At 44.2% G+C, this 21911-nt stretch overlaps 1 protein-coding gene across 1 annotated transcript in view; it reads left to right on the plus strand.

Annotated features, from left to right (window-relative positions):
- Positions 1-21911, plus strand: part of DOCK2 (dedicator of cytokinesis 2) — a 410412-nt gene that overhangs the window by 9399 nt on the left and 379102 nt on the right. The window contains exons 2-3 of the mRNA XM_060146542.1: positions 11415-11498; positions 21847-21887. Of these exons, the coding sequence (XP_060002525.1) occupies positions 11415-11498; positions 21847-21887 (125 nt within the window). The remainder of the gene's footprint in view (positions 1-11414; positions 11499-21846; positions 21888-21911) is intronic.

Raw genomic sequence — 21911 nt, forward strand, 5'->3', positions numbered from 1 at the left:
GTCACCCCCATCGTATTTCATTGTAGCCTTGTGTAGAATTCTCTGGCTCCTCCATAGAATGTAAACACCATGACCGCAATACTGTGTTTCTTCTTCTCCCACACAGAGTGCCTAGCACAGAGCAGATGCTCACTTAGGAGTTGTTGATCGGATGGATGGGTGGGTGAATGAGTGGGCAGAAGGTGGGGGATGGAGAGGGGAGAGAGGTTGGAGGTTTTACACTTTCTGGTAGCCTCGTAAGATTCAGGTGAGTTGCCCCATCTTGCCTTCATCTCCTCACCCTTACCCCCTTCCCTGTCAGCAGGCTAAGTCCTAAGAGAGAGCACAACAATAACTGGGGTGTTCTTGAATTCTGCTCCAAACACCTGGACCCCTGTAGTTGGCCACCGCACCAAGCCCCATGGTTCTCACCTTAGGACTCACTGCGACTGTGCACCCGTCAAGCTGATTTCCCCTCCCTTCTTGCCCTTGTGGTATTTCCTTCCCCACCAACCTCCCCAGCGCTCTTACCCCAGTTCTTCTCCTTGCCCTCCCTCTGCCCCTTCCTCTCTCTCTAGTCTCAATTCTTTGATGGGGCCTCTCTTGATCTCTCTTCTCTGAGAGCCCACAGCTGCCGTGCCCCACAGCTTAGCCCTTTCTTTTTAAAAAAAAGGCAGCCTCTTGTTTCTTGTGTGTTCATTTTGTCTCTTGAACTAGATTTCCCCAAAGCTCCAGGGGAGCAGGAGCCATCCTCTCTCACTCTACCTTTCTTTCTAACCTTCCATATGCTGCCTGCATTGGAGGTTGGGGGCTGAGAAATCAGCCCTTGGTTTCATCATAAAGCCTGTCTTCCAATTCTAGCATGTGAGTGTGTGAACGTAGAAGAGTGTGAGACAGTGTGTGCGTGAGTGTTTGTGTGCGTGTGCCTATACTGGCAGCACTGGGAAGGAGAGGGTGAATCCCAGCATGATGTTTTAGCAGGACTCATCAACCTTGACACTGTTGACACGTGGGGCCAGATGGTTCTTGTTATGGGGCTATCCTGTGCTCTGTAGGACATTTAGCAGTGTCCCTGACTTCCCCAGCTAGACGCTAGGAGCTCCTCCACTCCCCGTCCCTGCCTCCCCCACCCCCAGGTTTGTGACAACCAAAAATGTGTCCAGACATTGACAGATGTTCCCTTGGGGGCGAAACTGTTCCCAGTTGAGAATCACTGTTTTAGAGAACTCATGGGAATCTCAACTTCCTTCTTGTTGGCTGGGAATGTCACCTTGGCTCACCTATGGCAACCTGTAAGGTTTTCAGGAGGATCCAGTAGGGGTCCTAAAGCACCTGGCAGGGAGCAGGTGCTAAATACACATCCACTAGTGAGAGGCAGTGTGGTGTAATGGTTGAGGGTGTATGTCCTGGAGCCAGCCTGCCTGGGGCAAAATCCTGGCTCGCCACCTTCCTAGCTGCGTCGCCCTGGGCTGCTCACTTCATCTCACACTACCTCAGTTTGCTCATCTGTAAAACAGAATTGACCATAATTTTACCCACCACAAGATTAAACAGGTGCTGGGATTGAATAGGTGACTGTAGGTAAAATCATTGGAGAAGTGTCTGATACATAGAAAGTGTTCCGTAGAGGTTGTAATTCTTGTCCTCTCCTGGTCAGGGGAGGAACACCTCCTCCCCCTTGGTTCCCTCTGGCTGTGATTCTCCTGCCTCATCCACAGCTGACTTGTACCGGGTTTGAGCTCTGACCTCGCTGCCAGAAGCTTCTGCTGGGTCATCGCATTCACCCTCCCTGATGCAATGTCAGGATGTTGCCTTGGTGCTGCAGCTGTCAACACCTTGTCCAGAGACTCCAGGCAAACTGCTTGTATATTTCAACGAATATGTTTCACTTGAATCCAAAGTGGACCCGCCGGCTAGTTCTGTTTCTCCCTGGAGTGGAGACCATCCAAAGCCCAGTTCAGGGACTAGAGAAGTGAGCTTCAGGCAATTACATTCTTTTTCTCCAATATTGTTTGTGTTCCTCTTATGTAGCTACTTGTACAAACTCTATTAACACTTGGTGTTTGCTGAAGCTTTTGTTTTGAAACACATCAGCAAGTGGCAGGGGCCCTGATGAGGTACGAATCCATCCTGAAGGGTCACAGGGCACTTGATGGCTGCAATCAAAATTGGCAGCCCAGCTGGCTCAGCATCTCAGCAAGTAATCTCAAGAGATGCAAGAAAAAACTTAGAAGAAGAGACATACCTGCCCTTCATATTCGTGTTCCTTCAGTTTAACAAGTATTTCTTAAAGTTCAGTAAATATTGATTGAACTTCAACTGTGAGCCAGATGCTGTTCTCAACACTGGGAATTCAGTGGCCGACAGGCAGACTCAGTCTCCACCCTCGCTGAGGCTGAAGGAGATGGGAAATGAACAAGTCTAGTACATACACACACACACACACATATACACATATACATATATACTCATACACACACAGTAAATCGTGACATCAGCAATGGATTAGTCAGGGAAATAAGGACTTTAGACTCCAATCTGGGTTTGACTCCACTTTCTACCACTTTCTAGCTGTGTGGCCACGGGCAAGTTCCTTAATCTCTCTTTAAGTTTCTCATATGTTACGTGGAGGGGAATACCTTGGAGTGTTACTGTGAAGATTAAATGAGCTGGTACAAGTAAAGTGTGAGGAATTTTGTCTGTCTTATTTATCACTATTGCCATATACTCAGTATCTGGCGCACAGTAGGTGCTCAAATGAATATCTGTTGCAAAATAACATGTGCTTGGTACACAGTATGTGTGTTTACCATTTGTGGGGCGTCAAGCAGTATATGAAGTGGTTAGAATCCAGACTTCCGGATAACTGCCTTATTAGTTAGAGATATTAGAATAAGTTGTTTATTCTCTGTCTGCCTCAGTTTCCTCGTGTATAAATCCAAGTGAAATACTGTACTTATCTCCTAACATTGCCCGAAGCACAGAGACCCCAACCCTGTTTGTTTCTGTGAGCTGCATGCTGTAGCAATGGTATGTTCACTTTTCCCTTATTTCTCTTGATTTGGGCTCCTGATGAGCAGGGCATTTCAATACGTTTAAGTAAAGTTGGTGGCTAATCAGTAGATTGGATTTCCAGGGTTGTTGGAAGTCCCACCTGTCTCAAAAGCTCCCACTGGCTTGACACTCTAGGATTTCCAACATTAGAGTCCTCACTGGGTTCAGTGACCTCAGACGGCCCTGGTACTTGAAGCACCCCCTTGGTCTTTGGTCATAAGTATTTTGGTCTGGTTAGGCTTATCAGCGACTAGCTGCTGCCTTGGCTCCTAAGTATAGTATTTTGATACAAGGAGAGGTCAAATCCCTCACTGGGATGTACCAGTGTTCTCCAAGGCACGGAGACCTCGTATGAAAGGGGAGACTGGAATGGGTATCTGTGGGAATCCTTTCACCACTTGTTTATCTTCCATGATGGGCATGGCCAGTGTGGGGCAGGCTGTGATTTCAGTGATTTTTACTTATTACTTATTCCTATACCTTCCTTATGTTTTCCGGCCTTTCCATCACTCACTCAGAACTCAAGGGTAGTTAGGCCTGCAGGGAATGGGGAAGAAGATGAACTGTTCTGACACTGGTCAGAAACAACTCAGGAGAGATTCATAGATAAGCAATCAAACTTTAGCGAAGAGTGGCATTCTGGTTCAAAGTTTCCTGTTAGTCATTTAGAAAACTTAACAGAATTGGGTACCGGTATGCAAAGCCACTTCCTTTGTCAGTAATGTCTGCTTTTCCCCAAATGGAGCCTTGAGAACAGAGGTCTTCATGCAAAGGCAGAAATACATTTATAAATTAAAGGGCAGTGTCAGTTACTTTCATTTTCGTATGATGTGAGTCTTTGGAATGAACACAGACCTCCATGTTGAATATGAAGTTTCAAGATCTGTCCGAGATATCTTCTTAAGCCAATGGGTTGGTACCTTCTCACCTGACAGAGCTGGGCAGAGGGTGAGGAAGAGATTCCTCAGGAAAGATGGGAAGGATATAGTCTGGGAACAAAATAGAGTCTTGCCCTGCCCTTTAAATACCTGATGGACGAAACTAATTTGCTGATGCTCCAGAGGCAAACACATGTCATGGATGGTTTTCTTCTGTTAGAAACCTTCAGATGCCTCTGTGGCCCTGCCCAACTCCTTGGCAGGCATGTCCTCAGCCAGACCTCTGGAGCTGGAGGGATCAGGGAGTGGAGAGTCTGCAGAATTAGGGCATCTGCAAGCTGGAGTGGGTCCAAATGCTAGCAGCCTTTGTGGGGACAGGATTTGAATTGAGGCCAAGTGTGGAGGGAATGAAGAAATGGGGAAGCTTTATGCAGGAGGAGAGAACTCTTGAGTCCCCTGAGGATCCTCTCAAGGTTTGTTTTTGGGCAAAGGTTTAATTTTATTCATTGTTGACTGACAGTGCCATTGAATGCAAACTGCAAGGAAGCAGATTTAAAGGTGACACAAAGAAGAGCTCTGAAGGAGTTCCTCTGAATGGATTGCTCTAGGAGGTATTATAGTGCCAATAAAGAGAAAAGTGACCACTTTTTATTGACCACTTACTCCGGCCAGACACGGAGTAAAGACTTTTTCTGTGTATTGATCTCAGCCAAGCTTCCAAGGAACTCTTCAAGGTAGGGACCATCATCTCCTCCTTTCTATAGTTGAGGAAAATGAGGCTTGGGGAGGTGAAGTTGCTGCTCAGGCAGGCTGCCGCTGGCCCCTACAGTTCCTCTGTGTGAATTACAAAGATACACCCCCTCCCCTGGTGGGCACAGTGCCTCGGTAGGGCCCAGGCCTTGGCAAGCAGATCAGAGGTTGGGTGCCAGCCTCTCCTGCTGTCTTTGGCTTGGTGGCCTTGTGCTGGACAAAGCCTGCACAATCATACTCTGCAACCCTGGGCTTGAGACCAGAGCTGGCAAAGGGCAGAACTGGGCTCAGGAGCCACATTTGTCTTATTCCAGGGACACTGGCTCATAACTCCCAAGCTTTATCATCTCTCAGGATTGAGACTTTCCACCCCTGTGAATACTCAAAAAGGCTAGTTGGTCCCTTGGTGAAAGGGCTGATTTGTATAGGTCTTTGGACTAAAAAGCCTACAGGTTTCATCCTTTTCCCGCAGAGAATGCAGCTCAGAGAGTGTGGCAAACAGAAGCCTGAAGCAGGGTCTGGTGAACACCTGAACACCTGCCATCAGATGCTGTGGAGAGGCAGTGGATGCAGGGAATGAACAAGGCACAGGACAGGGTTGAAGTCTGGCTCTGTGATTTACCACTCTGTGGGTGGGTCTTGGATAAGCTACTCAAACCATCTGAACCTCAGTTTCCTCCTCTGTAGAGTGGGGATAGTACTACCTCATGCAGTAGTTGTAATGACAACATGAAAGGGCAGTTGAGAATGTGCTTCTCTGTGATATAGTGGAGGAACATTATAAATGCTGCTTGTTTATATTTGAGAAGGGTTTTGACCTCATTTCTTTCCAAGGTCTCTTCACTGATGTGATCACTGCTTTCACTGCATCTGTAAGTTCTGATAGGTTGTATTTTAATTTGTATTTGTCTTAAAATATTTTTTTATCTCGCTTGTGAGTTCTCATTTGACCCACTGGTTGTTTAAGGGTATGTTGTTCCATTTACACGTATTTGTGAATTTTCCAGTTTTTTTTTCTGTTTTTCATTTCTAGCTTCATTCCTTTGTGATTGGAAAAGATGCTTTGTATAATTTCAGTCTTTTCTTAATTTATTGAGACTTGTTTTGTGGCCTAACATGTCATCTATCTGGAGACTATTTCATGTGCACTTGAGAAGAATGTATTCTACTATTGTAGGATGGAATATTTTGTATACGTCTGTTAGGACTAGTTATTATTTTTTTAAATTTTATTATTTTTGGCTGCATTTTGGGTCTTTGTTGCTGCGTGCAGGCTTTCTCTAGTTGCAGCGGGCTGGGCCTACTCTTAGTTGTGTTGTGCAGGCTTCTCATTGTGGTGGCTTCTCTTGTTGTGGAGCACAGGCTCTAGGCACGTGGGCTTCAGTAGTTGTGGCAGGTGGGCTCAGTAGTTGTGGCTTGCAGGCTCTAGAGCACAGGCTCTGTAGTTGTGGCACATGGGCTTTGTTGTTCCGTGGCATGTGGGATCTTCCCGGACCAGGGATCGAACCCGTGTCCCCTACGTTGGCAGGCGGTTCTTAACCACTGCGCCACCAGGGAAGTCCCAGGACTAGTTATCTATAGTGTTGTTCAGGTCTTCTGTTTCCCTACTGATTTCATGCCTACTTCTTCTATCCATTATTGATAGTAGAGTATTGAGGTCTCCAATTATTATTGTAGAACTATTTATTTCTCCCTTTAATTGTGTCAATGTTTGCCTCATATATTTTGGTGTTATATTATTAAGTACATATATGTTTGTAATTGCTATATCTTCTTGGTGTACTGACTCTTTTGCCAATATATTATGTCCTTCTTTGTCTCTTGTAACAATTGTTGACTTAAAGTCTATTTTGTCTAATGTTGGTATACCCACCAAGCTCTCTTTTTGTTACTATGTGTGTGGAACTTCTTTCCCTCATTCTTTTATTTTGAACTTATTTGTATCTTTGGACCTAAAGTGAATCTCTTGTAGACAACATATAGTTGGATCGTGGTGGATTTATGTATGTATGTATGTATGTATGTATGTATTTATTTATTTATTTTATGGCGGATTTAAAAAAAATCTCTTCTGTAAATCTCTGCCTTTTGACAAAAGGGTTTAATCCATTTACATTTAAAGTATATACTCATAAGGAAGGACTTCTTCCATTTTGCCATTTGTTTTCTATGTATCTTACATCTTTTTTTGTTCCTCAGTTTTTCATTACTACCTTCTATGTTTAACTGATTTTGTCTGGTTTACTGTTTTTTCCCTCCTCTATATTTTTTAGTTATTTTCTTAGTGGTTAACCTGGGTTTTACCACCAGTATCTTACGTTTATAACAATATAGTTTAAGTTAAAACCAACTTAGCTTCAATAGTATACAAAAATCTCTGCTTCTATATAAGTTTGTTTCTTCCCTTTTGTATTGTTGCTGTCACACATTACATCTTTATACACCCTATGCCTGTTATCATGGATTTGTAATTATTGCTTTCTGTATTTGTCTTTCCAATTGTCTATCAGTGATGGAATCCCTGTTTTTGTTTATCTCTTCATTTCTCCTTCATTTTTGAAGATAATTTTGTGTGATATAGAATTCTTGGTTGACATTTTTTTTTTCCTTCAGCACTTTAAATATGTCATCCACTGTCTTCTAGTTTCACTGGCTTCTAAAAAGAAATCATGTGTTAATTTTATTGAAGATTCATTGTACATGATGAATTGCTTCTCTCTTGCTACTTTTAAGACTCTGTTTCTTGTTCTTGACAATTTGACTATTTTGTCTTGGTATGGATCTCTTTAAGTTTATCCTGCTTGGATTTCATTGAGCTTCTTGGATGTATAGATTCTTGTCTTCCATCAAATGTAAGTTTTTGACCATTATTTTTTTAAATTTTCTTTCTGCTACTTTCTCTTTCTTTCCTCTCATTATAGAACTCCCATTATGTGGATGTTGGTGTGCTTGATATTGTTCCACAGGTCCCTTAGGATCTGTTAATTTTTCTTCATTCTTTTTCTTTCTGCTCCTCAGTCTGGCTAATCTCAATAGACGTTTTTTTTGTTTTGTTTTGTTTTGTTTTGTTTTTTTTGTGGTACACAGGCTTCTCACTGCCGCGGCCTCTCCCGCTGCGGAGCACAGGCTCCGGACGCACAGGCTTAGCGGCCATGACTCATGGGCCCAGCCGTTCCGCGGCATGTGGGATCCTCCCGGACTGGGGCACGAACCTGCGTCCCCTGCATCAGCAGGCGGACTCTCAACCACTGCACCACCAGGGAAGCCCCTCAACAGACCTATTTTTAAGGTCATTGGTTCCTTCTGACTGCTCATATCTGATGTTGAACCTCTCTAATAAAATTTTTACATTTGTTATTGTACTTTTCAGCTCCAGAATTTTTATCTGATTCCTTTTTATAATTTCTCTCTCTTTGACTATATTCTCCATTTTCTGAGACATTATACCCCTGGTTTCCTTTAGTTCTTTGTCCATAGTTTCCTTTGGATATTTGAGCATACTTAAGATAATTGATTTAAAGTCTTTGTCTCCCAAGTCCACTGTCTGTCATTCTTTAGGGACAGTTTCTATTAAATTCTCTTTTTCCTGTGAATGGGCCATACTTTCTTGTTTCTTACATGCCTCATAATTTTGTGCTGAAAACTGGATATCTTGAATATTTTGATGTGCTAACTCAGACGTCAGAGTCTCCCTCCTTGCCAGGGCTATTGTCACTGCTTGATATAGATTGTAGTAGTTTGTTTGTTTAGTGACTTTTCTGAAGTATTTTTGTTAAGACTGTATTGTTTGTTGCATGTGGTCACTGAAGTCTCTAAATGCCTGGAATCGAGAGAAAAAAAACCTAGTCTTTGCAGCTGCGTGCATGTGTGTTGGGGCTTACGTTCAGCACTTAGCCAGGCCATTTACAGCTCTGCCAGAGCCTGCATTTCCTCCCTGTATGGGCTTGGAGGTCAACCAGAGCTGAGAACTTTGGGCTTTCTCCCATCCTTTTTCAGCATGTGTCCAACTCATCATGGCCTTCTAGATCCCCTGCAATAGGTGGTATTCTTCAAAGCTCTTTATTCTCCAAAGCATTTCACTCCTAAGCCTTTCCTCCCAGGTTTATTAGTGGTATTATTGTTTGACCAAACTTATATTCTTTGCCCTGTATGGAAGCAGGTAGTTCTTTTGACTTTAAATGTTTTTGATCAATGCCCTTTGCATAGCTGTTTCTCTCCCTTAAGAGAGTCCCAAGTCAGGGAAATAAAGGCAAGCTCATGGCTTTAGTCCTTCAGGGAGCCCACAGACAGATCAAAACAAGCAACTACTGTACAGTTTCTTGGGACAAGATCTGCTCTGCTCCCTCCAGCCCCAGGAACCCACAGGAACACGGAACACCATCTTCAAGACTGCCACTAAGATGGGGAGTAGAGAATGGGATAAGGATAAGTTAAAATGCTACAAAACTTTACCAGGTTTCAGTTGCCTTTTCTTGAGTAAGCATTTGCTTGGTTGCTGTAAACTTTTGACTGTTTTTCAGAGCTCTGGTAAAGTTGATTCTGACCATTTTTGCTGGATTTTTAATTGCTTCTTTGGAGGGACAGGCGCTTGGAACTCCCTATTTCACCATTTTTGCTGATTTCACTCGAAAAAGTAGTTTTTAAATGCATTTTGTTTGTTGACACATGAGGAAACTGAGGAGCAAAGGGAGAGGGAATGAACTGAATCAGTGGTAAGACTACCAAGAGGACTCAGGATACCTCTTATTTAGTTAATCTACCTCCCGCACTGCTTGGTCACATGGTTCATCAGCAGCAAGTCTCTCCTTGGTTCAAAGACCTCTGGGATTAGAGAGACAAAGCAAGGGTCTCCTCGTGGGCTCCGCCACATCCACTCTGCCTCCCTCCATCCACTCCCCCAACAGCAGTCGGCGTGATGGGGTTACATCACTCCCCCGCCTAACAGCCTTCAGCCTTCAGCCTTCTATCCACTGGTGTATTTATACAATGGAATATTATTCAGCCATAAAAATTAATGAAGTAATGATAGTTGCTACAACATGAATGAATCTTAAAAACCTTGTGCTGAGTAAAAGAAGCCAGTTGCAAAAGACCACATATTATATGATTCTATTTGTACGAAATGTCCAGAATAGGCAAATCTATAGAGACAGAAAGTAGATTAGTGGCCGATTGTGGCTCAGGGAACTTTTTTGAGGTGATGAGAATGTTCTAAAATTAATCATGGTGGTGGTTTCACAGCTCTCTGAGTAAATCATTGAAGTATATACTTTAAGTGGGCAAATTGTATCTAAATAAAGCTATTACCAAATCACTAAGTAAAATCTATCCAGCTTCCTGTTCTCTTGGAGTAAAGCCCAAAGTCATCGTGAAGCCCTGCATGACCTGGTTCTTGCCTCTCCAGCATCCTCTGTGTCACCCACCTCCTCCCTTATACTCCATGCACAGCAGTTTCCTTTTTGCTCTCTGAATGTGCCAAGTGTCTTCCTTACTTGGGGCCTTTGCATATGCTATTCCCACTTCCTGAAATGCCCTTCCCCCCTTTCTGTTCCCATAGCTGACTTGTTTGGATCCTCCATGTATCATCAGCTCAGGGGGTCCTTTCTTAACTACCCCAACAAAAATTGGTGCCTCCTCTATCAGGCCCTATTTGTTTCTTACATCACATGTATCATATTTTGTAACCTTATATTTATTTGTGTATTCACCAAAAGAGCAAGATCAGTGCCTAGCATGTGCCTGGCATATTGTAGGCACTTACTGAATATCTGCTGCATGCATAAATGAGGACAACCTTGTAGGATCATACCATCCATCCTCCTGAATGAGGACAACCTTGTAGGATCATACCATCCATCCTCCTGAGGGTCTTTCCTTAAACTGAAACACTTGTGTTTTGATTCACATGTCATATCAAACATCATTGTGTCCTATTCTGTTCTTGAAGATCTTCCAAGCTGGATATTCCTTAAACAAACTTCATCCCTAGGTTAACAGTAATGGCCTGGTCCTCACTTAGCAAGTGATGCTGAGTAGGGGCTGAGCACTGCAATGATATGGTGTAATCTCACATTCCAAGGGATTAGCAGAGGCTCCCATACCACACAGGGGACTCTGGGTGTTTTCATAGCCAACTGCTACTCCCCAGAAGCTGACAGTGTAAATGGGAAGGTAGACAGTGTAAATGAGTGGTAGAAAGACTGGCATTTTAGGCTGCTGTCACCAGGATGGAGTAATTGGGGAGCAACAAGTGGCTCACAATAGCAGTTGAGAATATGGAAGTTAGATACTGGTTTTCCTGTCACTTCCTAGCCTGATGATTTTGGCCAAATTGTTTAATCTCTAAGCACCTCCATTTCCTTATCTGCAAAATGGGATCACAGTTTACACCTCGCAGGGTTGCTCTGGGAATAAAATGAGAGGATGTGCTGAGCACACGCCAGGTGTACAGTGGGAGGTCAACCATGGGAATGACATAAACGCCATCCTTGTCACTCAGACTGGAGTGCATTACCTGTGCTAGGGAGAGGTCATGTTTGACTAATGAATGGGGGCCTTTGGGAGCCAGACTGGGCCTGCATTGACTCCTGTGGCAGGCTGTGGTTTTTACATTGGTTTTACATTGGTTTTGTTTAGCCATATGGGCTGCATGGTCATCAGATAAAGTCAAGAAAGGAAGGGCAGGAAGGAGCAGAGATTCTTGGTATCCAGAGGTCTCACCAGGCTGCCTCTCTGTTCCATTTCATTTCACAGCCATATACAACTTCCAAGGGAGCGGAGTCCCCCAGCTCTCCCTGCAGATTGGCGATGTGGTGCGAATACAGGAGACCTGTGGAGGTGAGTCACTGGCCCAGGCGACCCTTGGATGCCAGGAGCTTGCTGATGGTGTTGGGACACCCCCAGGACATACCCAGCACCTCCAGCCCTCTCTTGGAACTTGCACCTCTGTGTGGTCTATTTAAATACATTTTGCTAATATTAGTATTTCAGATTTACTGAAAATAATGCTTTGTTATTGTAGGAATTCATACTTAGAAACAAAAGCCAAACTGGGTGGTTTGATGTTCATTGTGCTCTCTATTTGCCCAGCCATGGAGCTGTTGGGCCCTATGACACCTTCTAGATACACTTCTTTTTTTTTTTTTTTTTTGCGGTATGCGGGCCTCTCACTGCTGTGGCCTCTCCCGTTGCGGAGCACAGGCTCCGGACGTGCAGGCTCAGCGGCCATGGCTCACGGGCCCAGCCGCTCCGCGGCATGTGGGATCCTCCTGGACTGGGGCATCGGCAGGCGGACTCTCAAGCACTGCGCCTCCAGGGAAGCCCTAGATACACTTCTTTATTAGTTTCAACACCATTATAAAGGAATATCAGCATTATTAGGGTTTTGAAGGGTCCAGTAAATTATAATCCTGATTCCAGTTCTGCTGCACATAGCTGTGTGGTTTGGACACTGCATCTGGGCCAGGAAGCAAAACTCACTCCCTTCAGCAAGCTGGGTGCCCTGTCTTGGGCAAAATGGCATCTCTTTCTTCCCACAGAGGTGTCATCTCTTGTGAAGCCAGGTGTCTGTTGGGCTGTGTCCACCATCGTGGCGATGGTGGTGGTTTTTAAAGTTTGCACAAAGGTTAATAGCCTTGCACTCATGAGTCAGGCCATTAGAAATCAATGTATCACCTATGTCACTGATAAAATTGACATTGGGAGCACGGCTTGGGTGTAAGTGTCGAATGAGCTTGCTCATGGGCTGACTACATTCAGGCAGGCTCTCCCAGCCCTCACTGCCCAGCTGGGCCACCATGGATCTCCTCCTGCCTGGACCTGACTATAATCCTGCGGTGTGGAGGGCGTAGAGTATGTCCTTCCTGTGGTCAGGCAGAGCAAAGAGAAAGGAGGGCAGAGGGGGCTCTGTCCCTGTTTCCCAGCTAATCCCTCAGGTTAGGCTCTCCTGTGCTGGGATGGGGGTGAGGGGTAGGCAGGAGGCAGGTGTGCTACTGTTAAGGAGGCCCCCTCAAGGAGAAATAGAGGGCCGGAGGAAAGGAGTTTGCCTACAGAGCTAGCCATCTTTGGGTTCTTAACCACATAGTGAGTACTGTGCTAAATTCCCATAACATGTTAGTTACTCCTCACAGCAACCTGCAGGACAGGTGGTATCTTCAGCCCTAGATTAGCTATATGCAATTAACAGAGCACCTCTGCAGATTCGTGAAGGAGTGCGTGTCCACACACACACACACACACACACACACACACACACACACACACACACACACACACACACACACACACACACACACACACGCAAACCAAAAAGCAAACAAACAGAAAATGCTTTTTGGAGGGAGAAAGAATTTGATATTTGATATTTCAAAGCAGCTTTTTTTTTTTTTTTTGCGGTACGCGGGCCTCTCACTGTTGTGGCCTCTCCGATCGCGGAGCACAGGCTCCGGACGCGCAGGCTCAGCAGCCATGGCTCACGGGCCCAGCCGCTCCGCGGCATGTGGGATCTTCCCAGACCGGGGCATGAACCCATGTCCCCTGCATCGGCAGGCAGACTCTCAACCACTGCGCCACCAGGGAAGCCCTCAAAGCAGCTTTAAAGGAATCATCATGGGGGAAATGAGAACTTTGTTCACCTTCCTTACGTTTATTTTATGCTTTAGTACTGTTGCTATTTATTTATTTATTTTTTAAGGATTTCTTTTTTAAAATAATTTATTTATTTTTGGCTGCATTGGGTCCTCATTGCTGTGCGTGGGCTTTCTCTAGTTGTGGCGAGCAGGGGCTACTCTTCATTGCAGTGCGCAGGCTTCTCGTTGCGGTGGCTTCTCTTGTTGTGGAGCACGGGCTCTAGGCGCACGGGCTTCAGTACTTGTGGCATGTGGGCTCAGTAGTCGTGGCATGCGGGGTCTAGAGTACAGGCTCAGTAGGTGTGACAGACGGGCTCAGTAGTTGTGGCTTGTGGGCTCTAGAGCGCAGGCTCAGTAGTTGTGAAATGCGGGCTCCAGTAGTTGTGGCTCACGGGCTCTAGGCACGTGGGCTTCAGTAGTTGTGGCACATGGGCTCAGTAGTTGTGGCACGTGGGCTCTAGAGCTCAGGCTCAGTAGTTGTGGCTCATGAGCTCTAGGTGGGTGGGCTTCAGTAGTTGTGGCTCATGGGCTCAGTAGTTGTGGCACGTGGGCTCTAGAGTGCAGGCTCAGTAGCTGTGGCACACGGGCTCAGTAGTTGTGGCTTGTGAGCTCTAGAGCTCAGACTCAGTAGCTGTGGCCCGTGAGCTCAGTAGTTGTGGCTCATGGGCTCTAGGTGAGTGGGCTTCAGTCGTTGTGGCACGTGGGCTCAGTAGTTGTAGCACATGGGCTCTAGAGTGCAGGCTCAGTGGTTGTGGCGCACGGACTTAGTTGCTCGGCGACATGTGGGCTCTTCCCCGACCAGGGCTCAAACCCATGTCGCCTGCATTGTCAGGCAGATTCTCAACCACTGCGCCACCAGGGAAGCCCAGTGTTGTTATTTTGGACATGATGCACTTTTCAGTGTCCAGGCCTCTATAGTGCCCAGTCTGGCCCTATTTTACACACAGAGTGAGTGGGACTGGGGGAGGGGTAGGGATCTGATTCCAAACACCCTGCCCTCCTCCCACAGTGCAATCCTACCCTTTACAAATGTAGTTCTACTCAGTGGCAGTTAAGCAAACTCTAGGTGTCTACCAAGGGCAAAGATTGAAAATAAAAACAGCAAGCAAAACAACTCCTCAGTGTCACTTTTGTGCTACTGGATGATAATCCCGAGAAACAGTCAGAGACCTCAGATTTGCAGGTGAAGGAGCAAGGCTCAGGGAAGAGAAATGACTTGCCTAGGCTCGCACAGTGAGCCAGTTGCTGTTCTCTCCACTCTCCTAAGACTGCTCCCTTTTCTCCACCCCATGCCTACCAAGGCAGTGAAAAGCCTCAGAATGTTTTCTGTGTCAGACATTTTGAAATTCAGATGAGTGTTTTTTTCTTCTTTTCATGCAGTTTCCCTGGAGAAAGTGCTTCAGGGCAGGAAACTGACCACATAGGTTGCATGTAATCAGAGCCTTTCTTTACTTTTGCCTGGCTTATAGCCTGACCTTCAAAAAGACTGCACTTGCTTACTCAAGTCACCTTTGTTTCAGGGATTAACCTCCTTGCTCCGAAGCTCTTTAGTTCTGGTTTCCCATTTAAAATTTTGTTTTATCAGTCTTATTTTAATGCATCCTTGTAATAAGCAGCCACAGTACTTTTCTGGAAAGAGCTGGACATATTAATTTAGCAAGTGATTGCCAGTTCATGACTACTTTGAAAATACATTTGGAAGTCTGTTAGACTGATTCTAGATATCTGAGGAATTGGTATGAAAATTATTAGGATTTATCATGCATGCACTCATACCCATATAGAGTTTTTAAACTGGAATTTATAGGATCCTAAGAGTCCGTGAGGGCCTTCGATGGCTAAGGGCTCTGAGATCAGGCCTGGTCTTATCTTTTTTGCATGCAGGGAGTTCTGCTTATGATTCCAGTTGGAAAACAGTTCCTCTGCAGATATAAAAAAGTGAAAACCATAGTGTTAGTCAAAAATTAGTCAAAATGACATCGTAGAAAAAATATGGGTGTGCTTATATCACCGTCTTGCAGAAACCTACTCAAAAAATAAAATCCAGCCAATTGAGAGATGAATCAAAATGTTAAAATATAGGAATTGAAAAGCTGTGATAAGAGGAAATACTGGCAAACATTGAGTCCAAGTGAATTGATTTGTCAAAATTAGTATTAAAAGTCATGGTAGTTACGACTACCAAAAAGAATGTCATTGTTTGAAAACTGTAAAATGTAACCCCCCACCCCCCACCCCGCAAAAAAAACGAATACAATTGAGAAGTGGAGAGGGGAATGGAATAGAATAGATACAGTCTTGAAGATTCAAAGCACATTTCTCCAGATATCAGCAAGGATTAATTCTTGGTGGTAGGAATGTGAATATTTTTATTTTGTGTTTTTCAGTAATTTTAAACTCTCCCCTCTCCTCCACAAAGAGAAAAGAAAAGAAGGAAGGAAGGAAGGAAGAGAGGAAGGAAGGGAGGAAGGAAGAAAAGAAAGAAAGAAGAAAGAGAAAGAAAAGAAGTAGAAAAAGCATGGGCTTTTGAATCAGAAAGTTATCCTCTGCTCCACTTACCCACTAGTTTAGTGATCTTAGGGAAGTAAGCCTCAGTTTTCTCACCTGCAAAAATGTATTATCATCACCTTGCTTCTGGGTGTATTATGAGGATAAAATGAGAGAAGTAGAGAAGCTGTTTAGCCTCATGCCTGGCTCCTAGGTGCTCTGTGTTGAATTCCATCTCTTTCCCCCATTAAACAGAGCTACACTGAGACTGGCAGGTATGTATCTATCTTAGCCACATCGCCCAGGGAACACAGAAGGTGACCCTCTGATTGCCTGGAGTGGGTGAGGCTAGCCCTTCTTTGCCTATGCACTAAACTTACTCAGCCAGGTGAATGGGGAAAACAAAAATCTGAGCTGAAACCTTAGGCATGAATGAATTTCCTTTCACTAGAGCTCTAATGGTTTTAGTATTTCCTTTTAGATAATATTTTATTGCGATAAAAACTCAAACAATTCAGAAGGGTGCCCATTGCTAAGCTTTCCTAATAGACATCCTAATGCCTATTTCTTTCTCCATATTACATCTCTCAGACTGCCTCTCTTACCCAGAGGCAGCATAAACATTCTGCTTCCTGATTTTAGATGTGGAAAACACATGTGTTTATTAAGTAGTCAGAACTCCTCATGGGGGGAATAAATGTGAAAAAGGAGTGTTGTTTTTCCCCAATCCCTTCCTTCAGTTATATTTGGTTGACATCTTTCCAGATATTTAACAACATCTCAAAAGAAGGCTTCAATTTCATATGCAGTTTAATGCTCCTCTCCTCCTTCCCTTTTCCTAGCTTAAACAAGGCTGGGGGTAGAGGGAGCTTAGGGTGCTCTCTCTCTGATTCTTTGACTTCCTGATCAACTAAGCCAAAAGATCAGCCAGTCCCCTCACGAATAGCCATGTAGCTGGGGAACAAGATGCCAGATGCCCGCTGTATCTCTGAGTGAGTCTTCTGGACTGCACCCTTCGCGCTTGGATTTGGTCTGGGGGTGAGAGAGCTCTACCGTGCACTCCTAAGGCAACAGCAGCTACCTCCGAAGACCAACTCCCATCTCCTGATTACTTGGACAGCGGTGAGGGGATGTTCCTTGGGGGTATCCCAGGTTACTTAGACTCTTCCTTATGAGCCCTTCAGAGGGAATGTCTGCTCCACTCTCAGTTATTTGCTACCTGACTCTTCCTTTCCAGAACAACAGCGAAGGTTCCATTCCATCTACTGATACACATAGTTGCCCGGGTCATGGGGGCCCACTCTTAGTGGTGAAGAGAATGGGATTTCTAGACAGTGGTTTCCAAGGTGCTTTTGAATTTCATTTACCAGTAAAATGGAAAAAGGGGAGGGGATGAGGGAGGAAGTTGACCTAGCTTAACCTCCTTAAGGTAAGGCATAGCTTTTATTGTCATTGTTTTCTAAAAAGTGGGACTATACTGTACATACCATTCTGAGACTTGTGCTTCTCACTTAAAAACATCTGGAATTCCTTCTAAGCTGGCACGTGTGAATCACCTCCACCTTGGTTCAGCTGCAAAGAGCTCTGCGTGAAGAGTTCCGAATCTCCCACTTGCTGAGTGGGGTACACCCAGAGCCATGCCACCTCTTCTCTACTGACAACTCCACCGAGAGTGATCCTGACCCATCTGAGTCCTTTGCTTTTAGGGCACGGTGGGGTGGGGGGTGGGGGACATTATGTGCACTTAAGAGGGTATTTTTTTAAAGTGCCACTTTGCAGGGAGATGGTCCTTTGTTTAGATCTGCTCTAGAAACAGGTTGGTATGAAAGGGACTCCATTTTCTTAAGTAAGGCTGTTTCATTGTAGGGAGTTGGTAAGTGAAGTTTTTCTTCCCTTTTGCTTGTGGGTGAGGCTAAAACGTCAGTAAACTTCCATTAGGTTGAATTTGAAGAATGTTTCATTTACTTTGTTGTTATGGGAATATGTTGAAATGACTTCACAAAAAAAAAAAACCCACAAAAAAACAAAAAACAGGGCTTCCCTGGTGGCACAGTGGTTGAGAGTCTGCCTGTCGATGCAGGGGACACGGGTTCATGACCCGGTCCGGGAAGATCCCACATGCCGTGGAGCGGCTGGGCCCGTGAGCCATGGCCGCTGAGCCTGCGCATCCGGAGCCTGTGCTCCGCAACGGGAGAGGCCACAACAGTGAGAGGCCCGCGTACCACAAAAACAAAAAACGATATTCAAATTCTGTAGGTTCTGGAAATAAAATAGAAAATATGCCTAAGTTTCTCTGGTTAATGATGATGATGATGATTATGGATTTTTAAATGACATAATGGTATTTAGTAATTTTTTTAACACCATATGCCAGGCACTGTACAAACTCTGAATTGCTTATCTAATTTAAGCCTATGAGACGGGCACTATTATTGTTCACATTTTACAAATAAGGAAACTAAGGCTTAAAGAAGTGCACTAACTTGTCTAAGATCACGCAGAAGTTGCAGATCTTCATTCAAATCCAGACTTTGATTCCAGAGCTCATACCCTTAACCACTGATTGATACTGGCTTCTGTTACATTCTTCTTAATGTTATTAGATATTTCAATCAAATAGGAAAGTGAAATACACCCAGGCACACACCACTCAAATAGATATTAACATCTTTCCTTGTTTAGTTCATACATATTTTTTTTAAAGAAATAAACATTTTAGGTGCAACTGAGATCCCCTGTTTACCCCTCTCCTATTCCATTCTTGTCTTTTTGTCCATTCTTCAGGTAACACTCATCCTGAAATTGGTATGTCTTCTTCCAGTCTAAGGTTTTGTACCTTTACCAGATGTGTTCACGTTCATAATTCTGTTTAAACAATAGTTTCTGCAACAGCCATGTATGGTAGCTGTTACTGTCCTCATTTGACAGGTGAAAACAGTGAGGCTTAAGTGACATGACCAAAGATCACATTGCCCGGAGAGGGCAGAGAGAGGACTGGGTTTCTAGGATGTGGATTCTTGTTTGATGTTCTGGGATGCTTTTAACCTCTCCTCCTTTTTCCCCTCCCCACGCAACTCCTGGGTGATTAGAGAATTTAGGTACATTTCATTTTGATATTTGGAATGTGGGAAAGGAGGACAGTTGGGGTTTATCATTTTCCATAAGAATGGTAAAAAAAAATTTCCTTTCCTCATATTCCCCAGGATGCACTTTGTGAGTTTTCTGTTTATAAAGTTTTCATGGACAGGGTTAGACAGAAAAAGCCTTTTCTGTTACTTAACTGAAAGGGCATTAAGCCAGGGGACGCGTCCTGGGGTGTGGTAAATGCTGTGTTACCCTGAGCCTGGTTTTGATCATGGCGTCTCTTGTCATGGATTTTGCTATGTGTGCCAACTGTTGTTATCTGCCCAGTCGGGTCTTGGAGTACAGCCAGATATAACTGGCCAGTGACCAGACTAGGGAGTGGACATCAGGGGTCATAGAGATCAGTGATTCGGCAGGGTTGAGGATATCAGAAAAAGTCCTAAGGACAGCTCTGATGCAGTGGATGCTTTATCATCATCCAGCAAGTGGAGATGGTGGTAAGCCTGTCTCGTCAAGGATCACTGGGGATTTATTTCTGAGAGCACCCAGCCCAATGTCATGTACACAGTAGATGCACAGTCAGTGTTTGTTGAACTTAAATCTGGGAGCCAGAATGTATATGCTGGCGGTAAGCGTCAGTCGATTTCTTGCCCAGGAGTGAGTTGAAGTTTTGCAAATCAGGATACCGACAAGGGGTGGCAAGTCACTGATTCTCAAGGGTGAGAGAGGGCAATGTCACTGGAATTCAAGGGTCCCAGATGGAGCCCCTGTCGTGGAGAGCCAGATGTGGGCATACTAGTGGTCCCTTGGTTGTTTTCCTACTATCTGGTGGATTTTGGTGGCCTTGGCCAATAAGGTGGATTCAGGTCACTGCAGCCAAGAAACCCTTAACTGTCTCTGTGCTTTAAGAGAACGTTATCTGTATTTGTGCTCATCGCGTGGGGGACAATGTGGTGGAACAGCTTTGAGGGCTGGCTTTGAAGCCACACAGACTTGCCCTTGAACCCTGGCATGTGATTTGGCCCAGTACCTCAACTGACTTGAATCTCAATTTCTTCATCTACAGAATGGGAATATTACTTAGCTCACAGTATGGATATGAGCACTGAATGAGAGAATACATGTACAACACTTAGCATATCGCTTTGTGTGCATTAAGATCCCCTGATCAATTAATGGTAGCTAGTAATGTTACAGAGATGCTCTTATATCTTGTTTGTTGAATGGGAAAGAACTGCAAATAAAGGAGGTTGTTCTAGTGCAGTACTAGAGTGTCACCTCCAGAGTCAGATGCTTGGGTTTAGGTCTTAACTGCATTACTCACTAGCTGTGTGACCATGAGCAAGTTGCTTAATCTCTCTGTGCCTCTCTATTTTCATTTGCAGAATTGAGGCAATAATAGTACCTACTTTATAGAATCATTGTGAAGATTAATTTATAATTTGAAAAAAACAAAACAAAAAACTTTACCAGAGTTCCTGGCACACAGCAAGCACTATTATTAATATAATATAAGCATTATTGTTCACAGTTAATTATTACAGATAGTTATAGGGAAAATTATTAGAGGAGTGTGAAAATAGAATATGTTCTTCATGAAGTAGAAAGTTTTCCACCACTGGAAGTACTTAGTGGGGTTGTAGTTTTGGGGATTCAGATGTTGGGAGGATGGAAATATTAGGCAAATACCATACTCCTTCTTCTATTAGACAGGAAGCACAGTATGATGGCTGTTTACGTTCAGATCCTGGCACTGTTACTTACTAGCTGTGTAACTGTGGTCAAGTTACTCAACTTCTCTGTGCCTCAGGTGGGCCACTCTTCTGTAAAATGGGATAATTGAATTTCCCACCTCATGTGGTTGTTATGAAGATTAAAAGGCTTCATATATGAAGAGTGCTTAGAACGTTTTTTTATTCCAAACCTGAGATTCTTTCTCTCCAGCCTCCATTCCTTCCTTTCTCTCTCCTTCCTTTTCTCCTTCTCTCCTTCCTCTACCCTTCTGTCTTTCAGAATAGGAACCACTTTGGGCCCCTGTTGCTTTAGAACTTTCTTTATGACCTGACCCTCAAGCTGGCTCCTGACTGGGAGGGGTGACTTTGCATTTTAAGTTGTTTGTTTTGGAGCTTGCACGTATGTCTGTTGAGAACATATTTCGACAACAATCTGTCAGCCCAGTAATGAGGGTTTGCTAATGAGGCGCCTGACAGACGCTTTTTATTTACAGAGATGACAAATGCCACTACTTGGCTGTGCTTGAATCATTTCAAAGGCCAGTAGGCTCATTATAGTCATCAATACTTGCTATACTGAGGTTCATTTTGTCCGAGAACTGTATAATTTGGATCTCTGTTAATTGAGTCATTTTTGATATTCCTGCAAAGGGAAGAATCTCTTAAAATTCCTGTCATTTTACCCATCCCTGAACTTATCTGTTTTGTAATGACTAACTTCTGCAAATCACATTTTAGACACAATTTGCTGCTGTTAGCACTGCGGCCATTATTTTAGGATGTTCGCCAAACTCCCTCAGACGTTCTCAGCCTTTCTTTGTCCCTAAGGCAGAGGTTGAAAACATGCATATGAACACAGGAAGGACCCAGGCAGTTAATAGAAATAAGTGAGGGGCTAGGTAGAGGCTGGTGAGTTGGAGGCGCCTGCTTTGTCTGATGGGACCAGCTGCTTCTCACCACTAGCCAACTACAACCATGCGGGAGCACTGGCCACCATCTCTGGGCCTCCTGTTCTTTCAAAAGAAGGATGAAATTTGCATTTTTATGTGAAATCCCTGTATTTGTGGATGCTTTTTGGAGATGTTGGCAACTAATTCAAGAAACTGTTGAATCCTAGGGCTTTGATCTGTACCTGAGGTCTAAAGCACTTCTCAATAGTTTCTTTGCCAGTGAAAAACAAACAGCAACAACAAAACCCAGCAAGGAACTTGTACGAATAGATGAAAAACCTGTTTCTTTGTTTTCTCTTTGCAGACTGGTATAGGGGATACCTTCTAAAGCACAAAATGTTGCAGGTGAGGTCAATTTGTTTTTATTTG

Source organism: Lagenorhynchus albirostris, chromosome 3, assembly GCF_949774975.1.
Source record: "Lagenorhynchus albirostris chromosome 3, mLagAlb1.1, whole genome shotgun sequence".
NCBI classification, from domain to species: domain Eukaryota; kingdom Metazoa; phylum Chordata; class Mammalia; order Artiodactyla; family Delphinidae; genus Lagenorhynchus; species Lagenorhynchus albirostris.